The 24,306-nt window shown below is 35.5% G+C and overlaps 2 protein-coding genes across 2 annotated transcripts in view; one reads left to right on the top strand and one right to left on the bottom strand.

The window, feature by feature from the left end:
- LOC140153087 (dihydrolipoyllysine-residue succinyltransferase component of 2-oxoglutarate dehydrogenase complex, mitochondrial-like) overlaps nt 1-15,715 on the bottom strand; it is a 38,132-nt gene extending 22,417 nt beyond the window's left edge. The window contains exons 1-4 of the mRNA XM_072175707.1: nt 15,618-15,715; nt 8,126-8,177; nt 6,908-6,959; nt 2,103-2,182 (exon numbers count right to left, since the gene is read on the bottom strand). Coding sequence (XP_072031808.1) covers nt 2,103-2,182; nt 6,908-6,959; nt 8,126-8,177; nt 15,618-15,704 — 271 coding nt within the window. The 5' untranslated portion in view covers nt 15,705-15,715. The remainder of the gene's footprint in view (nt 1-2,102; nt 2,183-6,907; nt 6,960-8,125; nt 8,178-15,617) is intronic.
- A 623-nt stretch (nt 15,716-16,338) lies between these two features.
- LOC140151678 (uncharacterized) overlaps nt 16,339-24,306 on the top strand; it is a 98,209-nt gene continuing 90,241 nt past the window's right edge. Inside the window, exon 1 of the mRNA XM_072174013.1 lies at nt 16,339-16,706. The gene's annotated coding sequence lies outside the window, so the exon portion shown is untranslated. The remainder of the gene's footprint in view (nt 16,707-24,306) is intronic.

Below are 24,306 nucleotides of genomic sequence, written 5' to 3'. Positions count from 1 at the left end.
ACACACACCCACCCCCACGTGCACGAGTATTCGAAGCGAGGACTTGTGATACACATGTATGTAAATGGGGTTTGTAATGGCATTACATTCAAAGTGAGGTCACCTCACCTTGTCTGTAAATGTGCATACAAAGTGACGTAATAGCCTATACCCACCCTATACCCCCTATAGGAAGATTGTTATCCAATGCACCTACTCACAAAGCGTTGACTCAGATTTTAACCTCAATTTGTCAAAATGTCCCCACTTTGAATGCATAACTTTGACACTTGTCCTCACTTTGAATGTCGCAATGAACACACACCATACACACAAGGCTAAACCTAAAAAGATTCTGAACTCAAGATTTTTAAGGCCTTGGGAAGTTTTTACACTACAAGGGAACTCATATTCAGTATGTCTCAGTCCCCCTAAAATATGTGGTTTCAGTTTACCCACCACCACTCCCCTAACCTAGTTTATCCTTTGAGAGCACTCAAGATGTATCACATGAACATATTCAGAGGTTTGGTTGACCAGAGTGTTGCAGTCTTGACTTGCAACAACATGAATGTCATATTGTTCCTTCCAAGTTCACTCACCGTGGGATTCACTCATACATGACTTAATTGTTTCAACTGTTGAAAGCACCGTATGGACATGCGTGTCATGTTGTTCCGTCCAAGTTCACTCAATGTGGGATTCAGTTCACTCATACATTACATAATTGTTGAAAACACCGTATGGATGGGAAGATTTAATTTCAACACTGGAGAGGTTAAAATCCTAGAGGTTCTGATCTTGTCAGTTGCATCACATCCGGTTCTATTCGTGATTTTTGACTTTTTTTGAAAAAATTGGTGTGTAGCAATATGTTTTGGAGCTCTGCAAATCCACCAACAGACCTTAATTCTTTCTAATTAATGAGATATAAAACTTTGATCTTGGTCTATTTGCTGCTTTTTTTTCTTTTTTTTAAATTTTGTGTTTCACATACAGCGCTATTAAACGACGTACATGTAGGCTACTTTTACCCATTCATGATTTGAATGATGGACATGACAATTTCACGAAAATCCAAGTCTTTCCTTTATATAAATACCCTATTGACGGATTTCTGATGAAAAATAAGTAGGTATAAAGGCAAATCCAATAACAGTTCTCTATCTGTCTATCTGTCTATCTATCTATCTGTCTGTCTGTCTGTCCGGCTATGCGTTTCGCCGCACTTCGACGCATCGTGCTGAAAGTTGGGATATAGATAGGTATTGGGAAAAGCATGTTGGCCATGTGGTTTTGAAGGTCATCGGAGGTCAAGGTCAAAGGTCAAAATTTCAAACTTTGTCCGATCGGGCCCAAACTTGGTGGGTGGAATCCTTGATAGGAGGGGAATGTAATGCGCGAAATAAAATCGAGGTCAACCGAGGTCAAAGGTCATTACGGAGGGGTCAAATTTCAAACTTTGCCCGATCAGGCTCAAACTTGGTGGGTCGAAACCTTTGTATGAGGGGAGCATGAAAAACATTATATGGAGGTCATCCGAGGTCAAATGTCAAAGGTCATGGATTTCAAACTTTGTCCTATCAGGCTCAAACTTGGTAGGTGGAATCCTTGATACGAGGGGAAATATATGCGCAAACCAAAATTGAGGTCAATCGAGGTCAAAGGTCATTACGGAGGGGTCAAATTTCAAACTTTGTCCGATCGGGCTCAAACATGGTGGGTCGAAACCTTTGTATGAGGGGAGCATGAAAAACATTATATGGAGGTCATCCGAGGTCAAAGGTCATGGATTTCAAACTTTGTCCTTTCGGCTCAAACTTGGTGAGTGGAATCCTTGATACGAGGGGAATATATGCAAAAACAAAATTGAGGTCAACCGAGGTCAAAGGTCATGTAGGGGCTAAATTTAAACTTTGCCCTATTGGGCTTCAACATGATAGGTGGAATCCTTCATATGAGGGGAGCATGAAAAAATTACACCGAGGCCATCAGAGGTCAAAGGTCATCTGGGGTTAAACAGTATCGCTATCATGCCAGTGCTCTCACAGCATCAGGACTCTCACAGCCGCAGGTGCACTAGTAGTTTAAAAAATTAAACATAGTTTAACCTCTATACTCACAGCAGCTACTGGTTGTTTGCAATGATCTTCTACAGCAATTATTCCATAGTAGATGTCTATGCTGTGTTGAATATTCTAACCTAAAAATATACAAGAACGTATGACTTAGTTATAAATAATGTTATGATTAGCACCATCACAAGGCTCCAATGTCCAATTAGTTAAGGCACAGGTTTTACAAACCTGAGGTCCTGGGTTCAAGCCCTATAGGAAACTTGCCAGAAGGCATGATCACTTTTCCTGTTTCCTCTTTTAAAATGGTGAAATGGTTGGTCACTTTTGCGCATTATTTTGACATTTTTTACTCAAATGTGTATCTAGAGTTCACTTTTGACAGCATTACATGATTTTTGTAACAAGATAACTCGAAAAATATGCAAGTAAAAGGTACATTTTTTGCACTATTATTTAGAGCAAAGTCTAAGGAAGGTGTTCTCATTCTTAAAAAACATTTTTTAACAAAAATATACACCATTAGTCCATTTTTGCATTGAATGAGTCTTGACTGCCACTATGATGCATTTAATAACCAACAGTTTTACTCAGCCAGAAGGTTTACTTTTTAGTTCAATGCACACAAACATGGTGTCCTTTGAGGAGTACTGTACTATAGTGTTAATTCAAGCTTTCATTCCACAATCCTACATGTATAATAATTAAAAGTTGATTTAGTAAAATCATCCTGAATAATTTAATCAAGAATGAAGAACAAAATATGAATTTAAGCTTAAAGCATTTACTAAACTGAATGACCAGTGCCCATAAAATATAAGTGCAATCTCATTAGACTTACAAATTCTAAAATACTACATTCTAAAATTGGAAACACTTGAGAGATATACATTTTTCATAACCATAATAAGTTAATATTTAGTCTAACGTCTGACCTTTAACAAAAGCCCAGCTAATGGCTGCATCACACACATTTATTACAAAGACATCTACTTCCCTCTTTTCTCAATAAATCTTTTATTAATTTGCATTGCTAGAGACATACATCACTTACGATGCTATAAAATTAGGCTCTTTAGTAACAATTGAGGTTGATAATGCTGGGAGCAGTTTCATGGCGGCGGATACATCACAGGAGTTCCTTAATTAGTCATTATGGTTTAATCCCGAGTTATTGCGATCATTACTAAGATCACTGCACGATGTCAAGTAGGACATGGCTTACATCAATTGCTGGCTACGATGTAATTTATTGAAAATACAGTTTGGTCATAGAGCAATGAATAAAGGATTCCTTACATGTATGGTGGTGTATTTATGTTTTTGCCTATGATATTCCCATAAGACTTTAAAACATAACAAACACCCACCAACCTCCATCCCCCCCACACACACAAAACCGGTCACATACCCAATAGTGCATTTCAGCATTTCACTATAACTTAGGCCTTTAAAAAAATATTTGATTGGCGTAATCCGACCGACCCTAAAAGTAGGCCCGACCCCGACTTTTTTTTGTTGCAAAAAATAAATAAATAAATAAATAAATAAGAATTAATTAACTAATTACATTTTTAAAAAAGAAGGAAAAAAAGTTCCAAGGCCTTTATCAAACACAATTTACATTGACAGCTTTTTAAAAGTAAAAAATAAAAATCCCTACCTATCCTAATTTTTTGTTATGCCAATCAAACAATTTTTTTAGGCCTTACTAAACATTTTAAATATTTTTAGGCCTTACAACACATTCTTAATTATTTAGAAATACAATCAAAACTTTGGATACTGCATAGAGAGAAAAAAATCATTTGTATGGCATTGTCTGACGATACAGTTGTATGCCTTCATCATTTCAAAAATATGAACTAATTGTTGATTCAAAAGATAAAGATAAAAAAAAATAAAGTAAAACCATTTCCCACCAAGCATGATCCTTCCTGGATCTTTAAAGCAAATCATATATTAACTTGTCAGACTGTGTTAAGAATAGCAGCACTCCGTGTGGGCTTTACTTCTAAAAGAAATGCCTTTGTCTTTTCCTTAAATACTGTGGCCCCACCTAAGATACAAACACTTAGTGGGAGGCACTTTTACAAATTACAAAACACGAGTAAATAACAACCTTACAAAGTATTTTTATATGACTTTCTAGCAACAACAAGAAGAAAATCTCAGAAGGGGACTTGGCTGTAACTACAGGTTTTTATGTGACAATCAAGTTATATTAGTTCCATTTTAATTAAACACATAGAAGCAAATTTTATGATTCAATCAATATGTAAAGTTTAATTGCATTTAACACAGAGAGATTAACAGATTTCTTTGATTACTTCCTGGGTAGTAATATTATTAGTCTCCACCATTTAACACTAAATAAAGCCTGTCTAATACATAATGCCTATAATAGTTACGTCTACCTACAAATATTGCATTATAGTGCTGGATACTTGTCCTATTTTCTACTGATAAGTAAAGAACTTTAGATTTCTGGTCATAGCTCATCCAGTCATAGCTGAATTTGTCCATAATGATTATGACAATACCGAGTACGGTACAATTAGTCATATCATGGTTTGGGATGATCCTAACAGTCAATACATTTAACAGATAACATCAATTTGTGGAGTTATGTAATTGTTCTTTTAAATTAATATGTGTCAAATAGGAAATGATTTAGACTTTCATTTGCACTGCAAAAAAATCAATTTGTTTCACTTTTCTACTTTTATTTGTTACCTACATAATTTAAGCCTTGACTTGCTTGTGTTTTAAATCAGCTAAATACAATATGCACATCATACATGATGATCAACTAAAAATATAGAGAGAAACAAACTACAAACAAGCAAACAAACAAAACCATACAATAAAGAACATCAAACAACATCTGACTTTTAATATAATGTAAATTTGATATCACAATTACACAAAAACTCCACATCAGACCTGTGGTCCCAATTTAATTAACCCATTTCCCCAATAACATTGCTATTGCAATATTTTTGAAACGCCACATAAATTTGCATTCATAACAAAACATTAATGTTACATTCAGTACATGTATGTCATATTACATTCACTGTGATCACACATCACCTCTTTTCAGGCAAATCACATAAATGCTACTGCCATACAATGATTTTATAACAGACATATGGTAGCCACAAAACTGCTTAAGGCTATTTTAAGCATAATAAGCATTGTATCATCATCTTATTATCCATATTCATACTTTTTTCTGATACATAGTACAAAGAGAATTGTATGGATGGCTGAGCAAAAGAATCATTAAGACCATCCTAGGAGGACAGCATCTCAGCACCCAATTAATCACAATATGATATCACTTTGTTAGCCCTTCAAATCAACCACTGTTGTTTACGATACAAGTCTTAGATATCATATTGTTACTATGATTATCTGAATGGTATACATATATAATTAAACATCCTGTCAGTTGATAGCTTGCTACAAACAACTAATATTATGGTTGTAAGATGGCTGTAACATAGGCCTGTATACTCTTGAGATTACTCTCCCACAAAACAGGCATGAGAATGGATTTTTTGAAAACTGCCTGAAAAAGTGCTTGAATTTGGCCTTAAAAGGTCCAAAACAGGCTTTAAAAAAAAATAAAAATGCGTAAATTTGGACATTCAAAACTGCCTGAATTCAGGCAAAAGCCAGAAAATTCTCATTCCTGCACAAACAGCCCAAGGCCTGATGTCCATGGGCAGAAATATCACAGTTCACACATCAAAGAATTTTAGACCAGGAAGAGGTTTATTCCCTTTAATTACAAAATATATTATTGCATCAGAAATGCATGTGCGTGCTAAATGGTGTCACTCATCTTATTGTGTACAATAATATCTTCATCTATGAATTATGACAATTTTCATCATTGGGTCAGTTTGTAGCATTATTAAGTACAGTATCATCCTTTAGAATTAGAAGCCTAGGCACTTACTTAAGCCAATCATTTGCAGAGGTGTTTTATTAAAGTAATCAAATGAAATTGAAAATTGGATATTTACAGAGTCTACACACATAAACATTACAAATAAAAGTCAAAATAATCAGTCCCAAGCCGGAAGGTTTAGATTGTAATTTATAAAGATATTTGACAAAAATTTAGTTGTTAAAGTGCATTGAAAAGATGGTGCATCTGTTTAGACCATGTAGACAGATTATCACTTGTCCTATTTCATAGGACGCCCTTAGAGGAGGGATACTAATTTGAGATTTCTTCATTTTGATCGATCGATATATGCATGTACATGTACATAGCATGTTGACTGCCACTCAGCATACCAATAATGCTGTACAATAAATAAATAACTTCCACCAAGTTGCATGAAAATCCACCCATGCAATATTACTTTATACCTGCATTACATACATGTACATATTGGAGGCTTTATGCAAATGTCCCAGATTCTACATGACCTTTGACCCAATGAGTGGGACCCAAAGCATTCTTGAACATGAATTCTGATTCACTGTTGTGTTGTGAATGTACATATAGAAGTGATCATCCTCTGCAGATGTTAACATTAACCCCAAATTACCATAGACCACCTTTGACCTCAACTTCTTGAGTACTGTACCTCTGATAAACCCTCACCCATCACCCAAAGATAACTCCACTGAAGTTGCATCAATATCTAGATCACACTTTGTGGACGAAGGAGTATTTTTAATAATGTTGAAAAATAACCTTACATGACCTGTGACCTTTGACCAATGGACTCTTGTGCCCAAGCTTCATTTCAGGGTCATAAACTATGCTGTGTATTAAACTTATTGGCAATTATATTGAGCCTCTGAATTGACCAGTGCAATTTTCTTACCTGGAAGGTTGATCGTTCACCAGTCTTTGGCATGCAGCTTGGTAGCATCGAACTACAGGATAATCAAAACAATGAAATGCAAATTATGGTTTGACATTGTGAAAAGTCTAGAGCAGTGCAGGGACAAGTTAGTATACCCTTCCAGGTATGTTATAATATAGACTGGGATGAGTCTTCAGCCATAATAGTAGCTCAGTTCATGAAGTATTTTGTAACTCCTATTGTTGAAGCAAAAAAAAAAAAGATTGTTTGCTTGTCCTCCACAACTTTTTCAGAATTGGGCCGGTCGGTCGGTGGGATTTTTTTAAAAATATTTTTTTAAAGATCAAAGCCAAAACGTGACTGTAAGTGTACCGCCTTTAAGGTTTGACACTATTTTAAAGTGTTGCGATTTGGTAGTTCACAGCATCTTGCGAGTTAGCTTTGGCAAAAATCGCATTGCTCATTTTATAGCGAGTGTGTAGAAGAATTCAAATATCACAGATATACTTTTGTAGGTCCTGTGGTTCTTGAGTTATGTTGTAGGAGGGCTGAAACACCCACAACACTTACATAAACGTACATAACTCATTAACAACGATAAATCAAGCAAGGTGTGAAAATATGGTTTGTAGAATGAACTTTTGCAAAACATCAAAGTGTTATTTTTCAATAATATATTGATTTACATAATGAAAATCAATATTTTTTGGCTGCTTCGACCAACAGTACCTTGGCTACCCTTAATTAGCTTTTAGCCCGAACAGTTGTGAATTGGGATATTTCTCTACTGTATACTACTTCATTCATGTCTTTAAACAGTTTAGAAGTGTGAAGAAACTGTAAAAAAAACTTTTCAGGATGCCAAAAAGTTGAAAGAAAAACAAACTTTTCTGGAATTTCCAAAATTAGGGTTTGTTTTCATTTGTACAGTAAAACAAAAAAAACTTTTTTCCAGATATTCCAGATTAGGGTCGGTCGGTGGAGGACAAGCAAACAATCTTTTTTTTTTTTTGGCCTGAGCTCTAAATTTGATGGACATGACCCATTGAAGAGCTGGCATATGATTGAAATCCCTTTTTTTTTTTAAAGAAAGGAAGGACAAATTAATAAATCAAATGATGAATGACTGACCAACCAACCGACCGCCTGCCTCTCTGAACGAGAGAACGAACAAATGAACAAGCAAACAAATAAACAAATAAAAATAATGAACAAACAAGCAAGTTAAATAGATACCTTTCTTAGTTCCAAAGTTCCGCACAACATTGTGCACTTCATTCTGACAATACTGGAATAAAAAAGAAAAGCTTCTGTTAGATTTGCGACACGATCTGGTCCATGGAGGCCAAAGGTGGCAAATTTGAAATTGAGATAAATATGAAGTGAAAAAACCAATATAATACATCTTAGAAAATAGACCTCACAAAACGTCAAAACTATACCAAACGGCCGAAAATGCAACCCATGTTTGCTTGCATTTCCCTGTATGGTCATTTGTACTGAGTATCCACCCCTGTCATATTCAAAGCGTCCTTTTTTCAATTTATAATCATATTTTAGTGCATGTGCATAGTACCTTTTCTTCCTAAATTGAAACTTGGGAGAATGTGGTTACAGATATCAGAACCGCATATGTTTGGAACAGTTTGTGGTTGAGGTCTGTTGGTGCAGACTAGGTGATTGCCCCCCACACAGACTTAAGTCGAGGGAAGCTGGGTGGGTATCTTTTGAGGAAATGTCATCTATTTTGAAGTCTAAAATTTAGATGAAGTGCAATTTTAGCAACATTTTTGATGCAATCGCCCATCGTGATCGGCTGTGTTTTTAATACTTAATAGAACTCCCATTACTTTATCTGACTAGATTTTGAATGCAATGGTCTCTAGCCTCGAATGTTAAGCTCATCGGTGAGCTGAGCAAATCCGTGGCTAGAGTAGACTTCTCGAGCAACTTCGGACTCATGGACAATGATCATGATTGATATGATGGACTGACAATTGCTCGAGAAGTCAAGCTAAGAATTTGCTCACCGATAGCTTCACATTCTAGGCTAGTGACCATTGCTTACACAGCCGATCAAGACAGGCAATTGCATTAAAAATGTTGCTAAAATTACACTTCAGCAAAATTTTAGACTGTCCAAAATTTAAAATAGGCAAATCTTGCTCAAAAGATACCGACTCACCCTTTTGTGACCAAAGCTTACAACAAATTCAGAAGCATGGAAGATTGAACATCAGCACAAATGTTAGTCACTTCCGGGTTCATTTATCACTATCTGCACCATCCTTGTCCATTTCAGTTTACATATATTGATGCAGAATTTATTCCCATCTAACAAACACTCATGATTTTCTTCTTCATCTGAAACATTTGCTACATTATTGGCACAATTATTAGTACTGAATGCGTTCATCTTACGATAAATACGATCTTTGCCATTTTTTGTGTACATGTATGTAGGCGAATGGTAGTGGGCTGACATCCTGAATCGATGGCGATAGCCGTGAAACATCTGTCTCTACACAGCCGTTGTGGTTCCACCCGCTCCACTTCTAGTGTGGAGCGAGCGGGTCTAAGCGGCTGTGTAGAGACTGATTTGAGTTCATTTGACTAATCATTTCCATTCATAAAATTTATGGATCGTCGATTTTACTATGGGTGACGTTTACGAGTTGAAAATTAATTTGCGAACAAAATGTGAATGTTTTTGAACAGATCATCAAATTACTTTATTAAAATATAATGTATTTTTTTAATTGGTGACTTTACCCACACGCTTTATATATTGCTCCCACGCTTTTTAGAAACCCACCCTTTATACAGCAAAATTTTAACCCCCACCTTTTTACCGATTTTCGGAATTCCAAACCCCACGCTGTAGAAAGCGTGCCGGACAAACAATGAAACTCCCAGCTCTGACCGGGAGTTCCAACAGGTGCTGTGTATGTGTTTGTATGTGTTTAAATGTGCATTCACATATACAATATTAGCCGTCGGTACAAAGAAATCGTTGCTCCAAAAATGATTGCAAATTACCCGTTTGCAATCATTTTTCACCACAAAATATGATATGAAAACTCAGGTGAGCATAGTGGGGATTATGCACTTTCAGTTTCCCACGCGTTTGAATGGGAATTGGATTGCGTACTTTTCCAATGTTTGGTGAGCATATTTCTCCAATATTTTGAGAAGTTGACGTCGAAGTTTCTATTCTATATTGTTTGGCAATAATGTCTTTTGCCAAAAGTATGTTTAAAGTTGTAATTTTGTGTTTTTGAATAAAAGATCGGATATTTTATTCCGATTCAATTCTGATCCCTTCATAAGGGTGCAGAATTCATGGAACTTTGATGATAATTTTGCCTTTTGGACACTAAAATGCATTCGATCCTTAAAGGTCCGTAACCCGATCGACAGCATCATCCCCCGATTTTTTCATTGTTGATGAGGTTTTGGTATCACATGATAGATACTATTTTTTTTTTTATTTTCCTGAAATTTGACGCTCCAAGTTGACGTATTTTGGAGTAATCATGAAACACAGCGGCTTTTACAGGTTACCAGTTTGTAAATACTAGAACTTACTTGGATTTCTGGAGTGCGGGATGAATTGCGAATCATGAGTCTCCTCAACAGCTACTTTGGTTTCGCGTCATACACATTCTGTGAAAAAAGCGAACCACACTAACTGCTGAGGAGGAGACGGTCGCCCGTATATATTTATAAAACTTCCACGTCGGACGTAGTGGGCGAATAGCTCAATTAGTTAGCGCGCCGTCGTGCTTCACCCGTGAGGTACCGGTTCAAAATTCGGTATCGGAAGATTTTTTCCTCTCCATTTTTAACCCAAACCTTTTTATATTCATTTGAAATGTACATATTGCAAGGGGAAATATATTTTGTTTCCTTTTTTTTTTTAACTGTACGAAAAAAACAACAAATATTTTCCGTTCAATACGTGCCGGGCATTGTACAGCATGTCAGCATTCGTCATACGAACGGGAATTGTTGTTGTTGCTTGCCTGCCCAGAATGCAATTCACGTATACCAAGGTATTGGATTGCAAATTTGGTTATTTATTCACATTTACGCTGCAAATGCTCTCGTTTTTCACAAAGCAGCATAAAGGGGCGATATTTGATATTATTATGTAATTTTAAAGACAATCCCTATCCAAAACCAATAGGGTTACCCCCCTTTAATTTTGTTTCAACAGAGTCTTAAATTAGCAAGCACAATAAGGTTGCTACGGTACCACTTTTATATACATTAGGCCTGGCATTTTCGGGTAATTTTGTACCGGTACCTGCCGCAATTTTCGAGTGAGTAACGGGTACCGAATTACAAAAAAAAAAAAAAAAAAATTTTTTTTTTTTTTTTTAATTCAGTACCGGGGAGGTATTTCCTACCGGTAATGTAATCTCGGCGGTACCCGTTTACCCGACCGAAAATGCCAGCCTTAATATACATTGATGACATTTTAAAGAATGTTTTTCAAATTTCTGACCTGTGCAAATCGTTAAGGGGGTACTACACCCCTGGCCAATTTTGTGCCTATTTTTGCATTTTTCTCAATAATTATAGCGCATTGGTGACAGGTAAGATATGTATATTATAGGGCAAAGACTACAACTACTGCACTGAAAATTCAGCAACTCAAGGCAAGTAATTATTGATTTATTGATCAAATATTGGTTTTCCCTCATTTTTGACTGTAACTCCACAACTGTTGTCTGTGCTGAAATAAAATTTACAGTGCAGTAGTTGTAGTCCTTGCCCCTATAATATACATATCTTACTTGCCACCAAGGCACTATAATTTTGAGAAAAATGCTAAAATAGGCACAAAATTGGGCAGGGTGTAGTACCTCCTTGTGTATTTCCCATTGACATCCAAAATGGTGTAAGCCAGTCCTAAATATACATAGGTACGGCTTATAGGACTGGCAAGCGAGTTTAGGTGAGCAATGTATGAATATATATGGAGAGGTCAAACAGTTTTGCAGGTTGTTACTTATTGTAAATATTAATATTTTGCGACATTTATAATGAAAATAATTAACACTGAAGACACCCTATGTAGGTATGAGAGGCAAACCTTATCTTTAACACATAATTTGCTAGTCAGCCAAATTCGCCTAGACCGGGGCCCAAACACAATACATATTTACATAGAAATTTAAAAGAACAGATTGGACAGCCTGGTGAAGGCCAATTCCATGCCAAAAGTGCCTTTGTAACGTCCGTAACAAAATTTTGGAACATTATTGCTCAAAACAGGAGCATTTATTTCAAACTTGCTAATCATGCCTCCATAGATTGATGTCAGACCTACTTCAAGATAGTAAAGAAAAAAATCTGAGGAAGCACCTTGACAGTTTTTTTTCAATATGAAAAATGTTACAAACGTTACATTTGAGATAAAATGTAACGTCCCTAACACTAAATCAACAGTGTAGGGCGATACAGGAGTATTAATTTCAAACTTGCTTTTCATGTTTACATAGAATGGAGTCAGGGCTTGCTCAATATAGTTAACAGAAAAAAATAAAACACAGAACTGAGTGGATATTTAAGGATATGTACCATCTGTCAAAAAGGCAGGCACTTTTGTGTAACGTCCGTAACGCTCGTTTCTAATTTCTGTAGCTAATTAACTAAGAAAGCCAAAACAAAATTGCTTCATTATATTGAACATTAGAGTGTGAACTAGTAGCATACTAAGAAATAAAGTGTTATCCTAACAGCAAACATGTGTGCTATTCACTTAAAAGTTGCAAGTTGGATGTATCTGTAACGTCCGTAACGGTGGAATTGGCCTGAAGTAAACCTACATAAATATGTTGTCTATACTTCACTTGACCCAAATATATGATTTTTTATGGTGATGAGAGACTCGAACATGGAATTACAGAGGGATTTTGATAGCAGTTCCACATAGAAAAGCTGCTATTATCATGAGACTAAGATCTAGAAACACCACCGTCCACCGATATGCTACTTTGTTAGCTGAATCTTTTTGATGAAAGTCAATCTTTGACAAGATGTAACTTTGCTATGGAAAGTGCTATGACAAAAAGGTTTTCAGTTTTGGCTTTCTTTACTCAAGGGCTTTAATTTGATATATAAAATGATGCAGTTTGATGGCAAATTTTAGGTATGAGAGGCAAACCTTAGTTTATTTTGCTAGTCAGCCAAATTCGCCTAGACCGGGCCCCAAACACAATACATATTTACATCGAAATTTAAAAGAACAGATTGGACAGGCTGGTCAAGGAAACCTACATAAATATGTTTTCTATACTTCACTTGACCCAAATATATGATTTTTATGGTCATAAAACAATCGCACATGGAATTTTAGAGGGATTTTGATAGCAGTTCCATTAAAAAAAAAAAAAAAAGCTGCTATCATCATGAGACTAAGATCTAGGAACACCACCGAAATGCTGTTTTGGGGAATTTTGATAGCAGAATCTTTTTGATGAAAGTCAATCTTTGACAAGATGTAACTTTGATACTGAAAGTGCTATGACAAAAAGGTTTTCAGTTTTGGCTTTCTTTACTCAAGGGCTTTAATATATAAAATGATGCAGTACTAGAAAATTTGAATTAATCTACATGTAGCATACCTACAAATTTGAATTCACCTAGCATATTATACCATATACCCAAGGCTCCCGCTGGGCGCAAATTCTTAGCGCCCAGACGCAAATTGTATTGCTGGGCGCAGTGTTCAAAAAATTTCATCAACCCGTTGCGTCAAGTTGATTCAGCCCAAAAATGAGTTGTTATAAAGCTTACCAAATTTTGGTGTTTGCAATGATCCTAAATTTTGTTAACTTCAAAAATAAAATTTCACATCTCATCATGCATATATTAATATTAAATTAGCAACAGACCAATCAGTAATCAGTATTATTGACCTAATTTTGTAGTCTTCTACACAGCCAGTTTGGTTAGGCTCCCTCCACACAAACATTTTATGGAGTGAGGGGAACCAAACTGGCTGCTGTGGAGACTACTGATTTTGCGAACAACTTCCGGGGTCGGGTCATGTCTGTCAATGGAAGTTCTCCCGGTAAGGCGATGTGTGATCTTAAGCTCAGAACATGAGAACAAAATTAAAAATTTCTTAATTATCGTACAGTGTCAGCAAGTTTACATTCACATTATTATAGAGAATAACATTTACATAAATCTTTAAAATCTCATCAGAAAAATGGAAGGAAATAGTCAAATATTTGCATCAAACTGAGATGCGATGCGATGCAATACCGGCAACCAGAAGCCATGTAAAATTGTATTGCCTGTTGCCCAATACATCAACATACGTACAAAAATACTGTGGTCGCACATTTCCCGACCTGGTTTTAAAGTTGTGCGTCCGATCGGACGCAGAGCTTTTGAAGGTTAGCGAGCCTAGCTCGTTCACGTAGCGGTTCCGTTGTCCCACTGGCCTACTACAGATTGCATGGCGATCGGAATGTTATCGTCAGAGCACCTCGGACTAGCGGGAGCCTTGCATATACCTACCCTACAACTTGAGAACAAGTTCTAAAACGTTCGAAATTTGTAGTTAGTACAACTGTAGCACATGAGTAGTCCGAATAATCAGAGTCAGACCCAGAACAAAATATTAATTTCTGACATTATCGTGTTCTGGGTCTGAACTGTTTTCATTCGAAATCTTGATGGCAACTTGGACAAAAGAAGCACATGGTCCTACTTCACAGTTTTTTAATCCCCTATTCATGTTGCGTGAATCACTCTATTGTGGACTAAAGTTGAATAGTGTAGTGTCAGATGAGGTTGACAAGTAACTAATGGCACTGGCAGAACATGTTCATGTGTTGCATGGGTCATATTAGATTACATATTCATTTGTTTATTTTGCCTTTTATTTATTCCTTTATTCATTCATTCCTAAATTTACTTGTTTATTTACCATTGTCTTTCTTTTTTAATGCCCTTTACATTGATACCAGATTTGTAAGTGTTACTTGTAAAAATATTCAAGTGCTAGACAAATAAATCCAGGGTACCATAAACAAAAAATGACAGACAAATTCCGCTACCCTTCACAACTTCAAATAGGTGTAACTCCCCCATACTTTGAGCTATAGAGCTGTTTTTGGTACCATTGTCTAAGTTTCTTAATGCTCTTTACAGTGATACCAAATTTGTAGATGTTCCTAGAATAAACCTAAAAAGTGTTGTCCTCGCTACTATTGGCAAAGACATTATTACCAAACAATATAGAATAGAAAATTTGACATCATTTTCTCAAAATATTGAAGAAATTTGCTCACTAGACATCGAAAAAGTGCATAATCCAATTTCCGTTCAAGCGCGTGGGAAACTGAAAGTGCATAATCCCCTAAAGTAAAAAGTAAACTGACAACTCTATCGAAATGCGTAGGCCGTAGCTCAGCTATCATAATATGTGCAAATTCGCAGCTAGAGTTCTCGAGAAGCATGCGCCTAAAGTAAAATGGCACACTATTGTTTACATTACTGCTTCAAGTGATTACAATTTACACAAATTGGTATCGCATACTTTGTCTGTAGCATTGGTAGTGTATACGGCATACGAGCACATAGCAAGCAAACCGGCTACAGGATGTGACATTTTAAAGTAGTAATTGTCCATTTTATTTGACCGATTTATGCCTTCATGTAGCATGATTCAATGGACATGGGTATGATCTTACTGGTAACTTGCCTTAAATCCCAATACGTTTGACCGTTGAAGTGCGATTTGCGAAAAACTTCGCAACACTTTTCCGGATGAAAGCATGATTCTGAACATGAAAAGAGCAAGAGGACATTTCACCGTGTTTAAAATAGATACAGTTAAAGGAGATGGTCAAACAAAATTAATGATAAAAGGATAATTTTAAATTTAAGTATCAATATAAGGTAACTAAAAATGTAAATTATTTAAATTGCATTTCATGTCATTTTTTTAAACTTCTAGCTACTTCAATATATTATTAATCATATAAAAATGTTCAATTTACAAACTAAGTCTCCAAAATGTATCCTTAATAATAAAGGTCAAGTCTATAATACTTTATTTTATTATTTATAATATTTGTATTATCAAATTGATTAATATTATTTTAAATAGATATAATATTTTTTAATTTAAAAATATAATAATTATACAGATATTGATTTAATATATAATATTATTACTCAAATGTTATTCTTTAAATAAACTTTATTGGAAAAGGATATAATTAATGGCATACAGGCTGTCGTTAGTGTCAAAAGTTCTTCGCAGAGAAATAAAAATGCTAAAAATTTGATTTTATTTCATAACGCAGAAACATTTATAATTTCATAATGCTATGAAAGTAGCTTTTTAAATAAAAGAGCACAAAAGTACCGTTGTCTTGTTACAGTTTTCACGTTAGTAGATATGTTTGACCATTCAATGCGTTCACTTGACAGCAGACGACGATTGGCTATTTCGAGGGCGTTGTTTTTCGTCCACATTCGTTCAATGTCAACATTGTTTACAAACACGCAGAAGCTGACGGCATGTCATCATGGCCATGACATTGATTATTGAATTGATAATTTCATTAAACTAAATTGTGTCAACAAGTGGGCAAGTGGTATCACAGAATGCACGGTGATAACGAGTACACTTCTCAAAAAAAAAGCTTCCAAGTTCAATCAAGTTGCTTAAATTCAATTTCCAACATCATCATGATCATGTTACTGTCTATGAATGATCTTCATCAACATCCATGACATCATTGTCATCATGTCATGATCATTTCATGATTTGAATTTGAAACAGGTAGGCCAACAATTCATCATGTTTGTTGTGTGAGTGTAATTCGAGAACTCTCAAGCTTCGAATTTGCACACGATAGTTACGCATTCAATGCCACAATGGCGATGCTAGACTAGAATGTGTTAATTTGCAATCGTTTTTCGGCCGGACAGCAGTGTTGGTGGCTGTGGTACAATTTTTTGCACCGGAGGTCATTTATTCTGTTTATGTTGAAATTTCGATGAAAGTTATTTCGATGAGAGTCAACTTATCTTTTCTCGAGCAAGATTTGCCTATTTTGGACAGTCTAAAATTTTGCTGAAGTGTAATTTTAGCAATATTTTTGATGCAATCGCCTGTCCTGATCGGCTGTGTTTACTGCTGAACTTCCATTGCTTTACACTCACTGTGTCATGCTTCAGCGAATCCGACTAGATTTTGAATGCAATGGTCTCTAGCCTAGAATGTGACGCTATCGACATATCGGTGAGCAAATTCTTGGCTAGACTTCTCAAGCAATGTGAGTTTGACACCTGTGTTTGGAATTGGGATGACTGAGTGAGGTTGCTAAAGAGTTTGTATGGGGAACCTATAAATAAGCTACATCCAGTTGTAGGAACCTGGGATGGAAATTTCCACCCGTCCGGTCGCCAATTGCGAGTAAAATTGCAGCCGGTCGAGTAAAGTTACAAATTCACCAGCCCGACTGGCGAGTAACATTTCACGGCCGGCCTAACCCTTACCCAGGCTCAGAGTGCAATTTGACCTCATTAAATGTCTATTGTTCTAAAATAAAAGTGCATTTTCGCGTGATATTTTATCATATTCCATCTCTAGTTGCTTTGATTTTTTTTATTTTTTTCAATTCTAAGGGTAAGTCAGTTTTGGTCAAAAACAGGTGCAAAAACATGCGCAAACTCGGCCACAAATTCTGGTTCTTCCGCACTTCTTAAATTAACGTTTTGTTGTCATGCTAAAACACCAAGCACGTGGTGCCACAATAATACAAAAAATGTTATCATTTTGATTTTGTCTTTTAAAATTGCTTTTATTTATCGTAACAATAATATTAATAAAGGAAACGTAGATTATTTAGGAAAACATTAACTTAAAGGAGTATTTAAGTGATCCTAGCATCCTCTTTTTATGACATTTTTCAGTAGATATCCACAAAAAAGCTTATTCCCAAAATTTCAGTTGTTTCCGATTTTATGCGTTTACGAGTTATGCATGATTATGTGTATTACACTGCTCCATAGACAATGCGTTGTAATTTCGTTCTGGTGCACCAGAACGAAATTCAAATTTCACGATATTTTTGCTACAGACGAATTGAGCTGCAAGAAATATTTGGTACATAGACATTATGTAGCCAGAGGTATCCAGTGGTGTAAAAATCTCAACTTTTTTTGGGAAAAGTGGGGGGATGAGGCTGTGGATCACGAAATGCCCCTTTAATATATTAAAAACTGAATATTTTCAGGTTGTGATAAATAATTAAATAAACAATAACCGCACGTCGTCACTCGTCAGTCTGAATATTATTTCATCAATCGGGATTTCCCCATCAAACCATCGTTCATGTCGGTCGTTACGGAAAGCATAAAAAAGTGCAAGATTTCCTGATGTTGCATACTTGCATTTACAAATATTACTGCATTATTTCTAGCAGGTTGGTCAAAATTTTGGGGCTTTTATTATTTTATTATTTTATTAAATTTCTTATTTTTTATCATCAATTAATGATTAAGTTTTTGGCTTCATGCACACAAAGTGAGTCATGGATTTTAAAACAAACGGCGGCTGTCGCGTCTTTCATGCGGAGAAAATGGACCCATGAAAAACAACACTGATCGCGATTTGGCGACCGTGATTATCGGACGAGTACAACTTTGTTTGGACGGGTAAAGTTTTTGACCTACTCGCCCGATTGGCGAGTGGCAAAAAAGTTAAGTTCCATGCCTGGTAGGAACTACAAATTTTGAACGTTTGAGGACTCGACTTGTTCTCAAGAGACTCAAGTTGTAGGAATTGCCATGGGGGTGTCTCCAGTGTTAAATGTTTTCATTATAATAAATGTCGCAAAATATTAATATTGACAATAACTATTACACCCTGTTTGACTTATTATATTCATACATTGCTCACCTGTGTTTTCATATCATATTTTGTGGTGAAAAATAATTACAAATGTGTATAATTTGCAATCATTTGTAAAGCAAAGATTTTCTCGTTACGACGGCTATAAGTGTGCATGTGATTGTGAATGCACATTAAACTGCAATGTCACATAAACAGCACTTCTTTGAACTCCCAGTCGGTCAATTATTGGAACTGGGCTACACCTTACTTGAGTTGAATCACCGGTTCCTATACAGCTGAGGCTGACATGGCTGAGGAATGCAAGGAAAATCATGTTTTTTACTAATGTTACTCGTAATTTTTTGTTATTATTTTGATGAAATAAGAATCACAAAATATTCTGGTATGTATGAACGGGGTTCATTCAGATATTTTCATGACTAAATGGTTGTTTATGCCCTCGCTTGCGGCCCCTCTGGCATAAACAACCGTTTAGTCATTCATTCTTATATTTTCATGACTACGGTTGTTCATACTCGCTTGTGGAGGAAATTAAGGGAGTGTTCATTAATACTTTGGTAGGGGGCTGGTCTAACTCAAATTTTTAAACGAAAACTTTTTGACCCCCCCTCAATGGACCGCTAAACTTTTTGACCCCTCTTTTGACAGACAAAACTTTTTGACCCCCCCTTATCGTATAACAAACATTATACTTAATAATGTTGTTTCCAGTGGTGTGGTATCTGGGTCACATGTCATTGAGGGAGGCAAATGTTTGAAACATTCCATGTTGGGACAATTGCGCATGAAATACAAGCACAATGAAATTTTCATTTGATACTTAATTTAGATTTGTCCCAAATCAGGGTGTTTATCTGATTTTACAGGGATAAATGAAATAGAGGATTTATTTGGAGGTTCATAGGCACATCACCATATAATTTGGATCCGTGGCTATTATGATAGTACAAATGCGCGCGAACCGCACAAAAAATTTGGCCATATTGAAGGTTGAATGGTCAAATATTGTTAAAATTGGAACTAATTTAAAATGGTCAAATATGAGATTAATTTAGTCACGCAAATGTACACAGGTATCAGTTTTGGCCCCAAAAGACCGTGGCACCTGGGCCTGTGCCCACTCTGTCTTATGGTAAATCTACCCATGGGCCTATGTGTACAAAATAATTTTGCAATGAGATATAGTAAACTATTTATTTGCAATATTTTCTTGATTTAGTTGTATTTTGATCAGATTGGTACATAATCATGTTTGTAGCCTATTTTGAAGAGATATAAAATTCTATGATAAAAAGTGCCAGTATTTCTTAGACAACATGTTGCATGTTGCTGATCATCTTTGATGTTATATTAATTAATAGATATGTGTACACTAAGTGCCATCATTTTTTCAAAGAAAAGCACTGAAAACCAAAACTTGCCCATGTTAAAAGAGATATAGAAGCGGTCTCAATGCTTGGCATAAGCGCTTTTTCCAAAATTTGGGTTTTAAAGGGAAAACTTTTTGACCCCCTTTCCTACCACCTAAAACTTTTGGTCCCCCCCTCTTTTAAGGTCCAAAACTTTTTTGGCCCCCCCTCCCTTTTTACCAGCCCCCCCCCCACCAAAGTATTTCTGAACACTCCCTAAGTAACAGCACATAGAATATTGAGTACTTGAAAGGCGATCCCACATCCGAGGCACCAGGCATTAACATTTAAATTAACATATAAATAGGCATTAACATTGTTTATGCCTGGCTCTCAACCAATCATGCACAGTATTACATAGCATGTAACATATATGTATGAATGGCAAATTATGCATCAAAATGTTGGTCGGCGGCACTCAGCGCACACAAAGCTCACATATGTCACTCGACAGTAAGAGGGCACTTGCATCAATCTGTCATTCTTCTCTGAAACCATGTGTAGGGTGCAGCTGCAACATAAGCCCTTGTCACAATTTCAGAAATCTCAGACATTATCTGCATGTATTAAAGCCATATTATAACATTTGCTGAGGAGGACGCCCTCACTGATTTTTTAAAATTAATTTTTTTACGATTATATTGTACTTTATTAAACCAATATACCCTGAAAAAATGTTATAATATGGCTTTAACATCCAGGTCTGTAAAATATTGACCCAATCTCCTGCATTCCCCAGAATTTTACTTTCCTAGTTCCACGCTAGTAGTTCTAGCTAGCTCATCATAAAATAATGCAAGTTATGAAATGGTCAGAAGTGCTGCCAGCCTAGTGTGGAGAAGGGGTTAGCCAAATTTTTGTCCCCACTTTTTGTCCCAATGTGGGCCAGGGGGGAAATTTTTTGTCCCATTTTCAGTCATTTTAAGAACACTTCTCTTTACCATAATACCATCCCCATCTTATCCCTAAAAAGTTTTTTTTGTGTGTGTGTGTGGGGGGGGGGGGTGTTCCCACTTCCCCTGGCTATGCAAATTGTATGTAAAATAAGCCCATATATTTGACCAGAAGTGGATTGAGTTTAACAGAAATTTGCTGTATATATATATGTAAAATCAGTGGTTTGGGGCAAAAAGTAGATTTATTTTGAAAACAATACAAATAAGCCCAACCAACTGATCTTCTAGAAAGCCCTTATATTAACGGTGGGGTTTTTCTTCATCACCTAATGGAAAAAATTTAAAAGCTCTATGTTGCAATTTTGCTCATCAAAACCAACTTTTATTTCCCTGACAATTAAGGGGTGGGGTATGAGCATTTGGACAGTATCTTTTGTGGGACATGAGAACACATCAGACATATCAAATTGCATTCTGAAATACAAAGAATGTCCTTCTGATATTAAATTATTTTGATTTGTTGACATTACGTGATATAATACACATTTTATGGCAAATGATATGTAACAGTCCTCGAAGTAAACTTATAAATCTAATGATATCTACTTAAAGTCTATGTATCTGGGTCTGGGATGAAAAGCCGATGATCAATTGAAAATTTTGACCTTTCGAATTGAAGATATGAAAGGTCAAAATTTTCATTTGATTGTCAGCTATTCATCCTAGCTACATACACTTTAAGTACATATCATTAGATAAATAAAGTTTACTTGAAGACTATTCTATATCAAAATTTAAAATTTAAAAATATTAAATTTTAATAATTTGTCATAAAATTTGTATTATATCACAAATTTCAAAAAAAATCAAAATTATTTGATATCAGAAGGACATTCTTCGTATTCAGAATGCAATTGATATGTCTGATGTGCTCTCATGTCCCACAAAATACTGTCCAAACGCTCATACCAGAGCCCTTAAGGAACTTTATCTGGGGAAGTAGCTTCCAGTTAGAATTCTTTCCAGTCTGTAAAAATGGATCATAAACATGACTTCACTTGAGTAGATAAGTGCCCTCATCTCTGTTTAAGGTATTTGTCCCTCTCCTCTTCTCTAGATTATTTATTATTTATGCTCTTTGTCAAGGATATGTGTAAGCTTGTGTAGCCTGTCCTTCCAATTTATAAAAAGAGCGTTTGTGAAATATGCAAATATGAAATTAGCATGTTGGACAAAAACAATTCAATTCTCATGAACACATTGGCTATCCAGGACAAAATATTTTGGATCACTGAAGGTGTTTGTGCACAATACAATTCATGTAATCACCCAATTCAAGTAACTTACAAGAAGGCTTATATGTGACATGATCAGATCCATGGGGTCAAAGGGCAAAGGCGGCAAATTTGAAATTAAATTTTTAAAAAGCAAAAATATGGAGTAAAAAAACAATAAAATACATAGGAAAATACACATCACAACATTTTAGAACTGAAGAACCAAGTATGCTAAACCTTTGGTGTTTCAGTATATGATAGCCTAATGTTTGTATTTTAAAACTCAATTTTCAACAAGAAACATCCTCAAAAGGACAAGCTCCTGGGCAAGCTCCCATGTAGGAAGTGAGGTAAAACAATAATGAATAATATGAAGTAGGAGATGAATGTTAGGAATAAATACTTAATTGTCATATATTTTGCTAAAAATAGCCTCTATTGAATTTACACATGAAACATGTTGATTTGCAACATAGAGCTTTTAAACATGTCCCTATTACCCTTTCCCCTAATCAATGTTAGGTACTTCCACAATTTAGTAGAATCAAATTGCAATCAATGTCCTGGATTGTAGTTTTACTCTAGTATAAGGCTACAAAAAAAATCGTCAAAATAAAAGAATTAGGCACATTAAATTCTCAAGATTACAGGTGCTGCTCATAAAAAAAGATAGAAAAAAATAATACTGGCATACAAAGTAATATAACAACTGCGCAGTGTCAAAAGTGGGTAAGTGCAATATCTGCCATGTGTAGCTGCTATGTGTAGATGTATACAATATACTGTGTGTAAATTGCCAAATGTTCACAGGGCAGCTATTGCACTTACCCACTGAGCAGCTGATAAGTCAACACACCAAACCCAGAGTCATAATACTGTACTCATCATAATTCACCAGACAGTCTAGTATAATTATTGGTTCATTTATATGATTATATTTCACATTTATCAACTTGAATATTCACAAAACCATTTTAAAATAAGCTATAATGCTTAAATGATAAAGGTCACATTTTACAGCTCGTAATATTTGTTAATAACAAATGAGATTTGTCACCCTGGTTTGTCAACCATTTCTGCTGGTACATGTATTGTTTGATTTCAAAACTGCCCATTTTTATTTGTGAGAGTAACTAAGATCAGTTAGTGGGGTTTTGTTGCTTCTAGGAACAGTAGCCTAGATTGGTCTGTATTATGTGTGATGATGTTTAAATCTTTAACATATTGATTCAACTGATGTAACTTTGTTAGACTTTTCAGGGGTTTATCGGGGGAGCCTTGGGTGCCCCATGCCTGTGCTTTAGTTCCCTCACAAGTGTGTAACTCAGGGGTGTGAAATTTCAGCTTTTAAGCTGATTTCAGCTTTTTTTATTGCTAACATTTACGCGTTTTCTTTTATTTTCAGCCCATATTTGACGTTTTTACCCTGCTTTTATGCTGTTTTTCAGCCTTTTTTTTAGTAATTCTCAGCTTTTTTGGTCTGAGGCCTCTCACACCCCTGGTAACTTTGGACATATTCTGTAGTACGGTATGTGATTGCCTTGATGCCCTATTGCCTGACTGCCCTCACAAAAGCCAAACTGAACTTTTTACCCTGAGTTGGTGATTTCAAAAATAACACAGTTTCAAATTTATTTATTTATTTATTTTTATTTATGTACACTCTATCACTGGCACAGAAAAACAAAAATATAATATTGCACATAAGTTACATAAAAAATTACACAATATCATAAATCAGATATGAAGAGCTATAGAGCATAAGGCCTAAAAAAAATTGTTTGATTGGCGTTACATGAAAAAAAATTAGGGTAGGTCGGTTGGCAATTTAAAAAAAAATTTTTTTACACACACAAAATCATGAATTTTTCTTCTTTTTTTAAATTTTAATCTTTTTTTATTTTTTTTTATCCTTTTTTTTGAAAAAAATGAGAAAAAA

The sequence above is a fragment of the Amphiura filiformis genome, chromosome 5 (genome assembly GCF_039555335.1).
Source record: "Amphiura filiformis chromosome 5, Afil_fr2py, whole genome shotgun sequence".
In the NCBI taxonomy this organism is placed as follows: Eukaryota; Metazoa; Echinodermata; class Ophiuroidea; order Amphilepidida; family Amphiuridae; genus Amphiura; species Amphiura filiformis.
The sequence above is the reverse complement of the archived record's forward strand: the minus strand, read 5'-3'. Positions and strand labels throughout refer to the sequence as shown.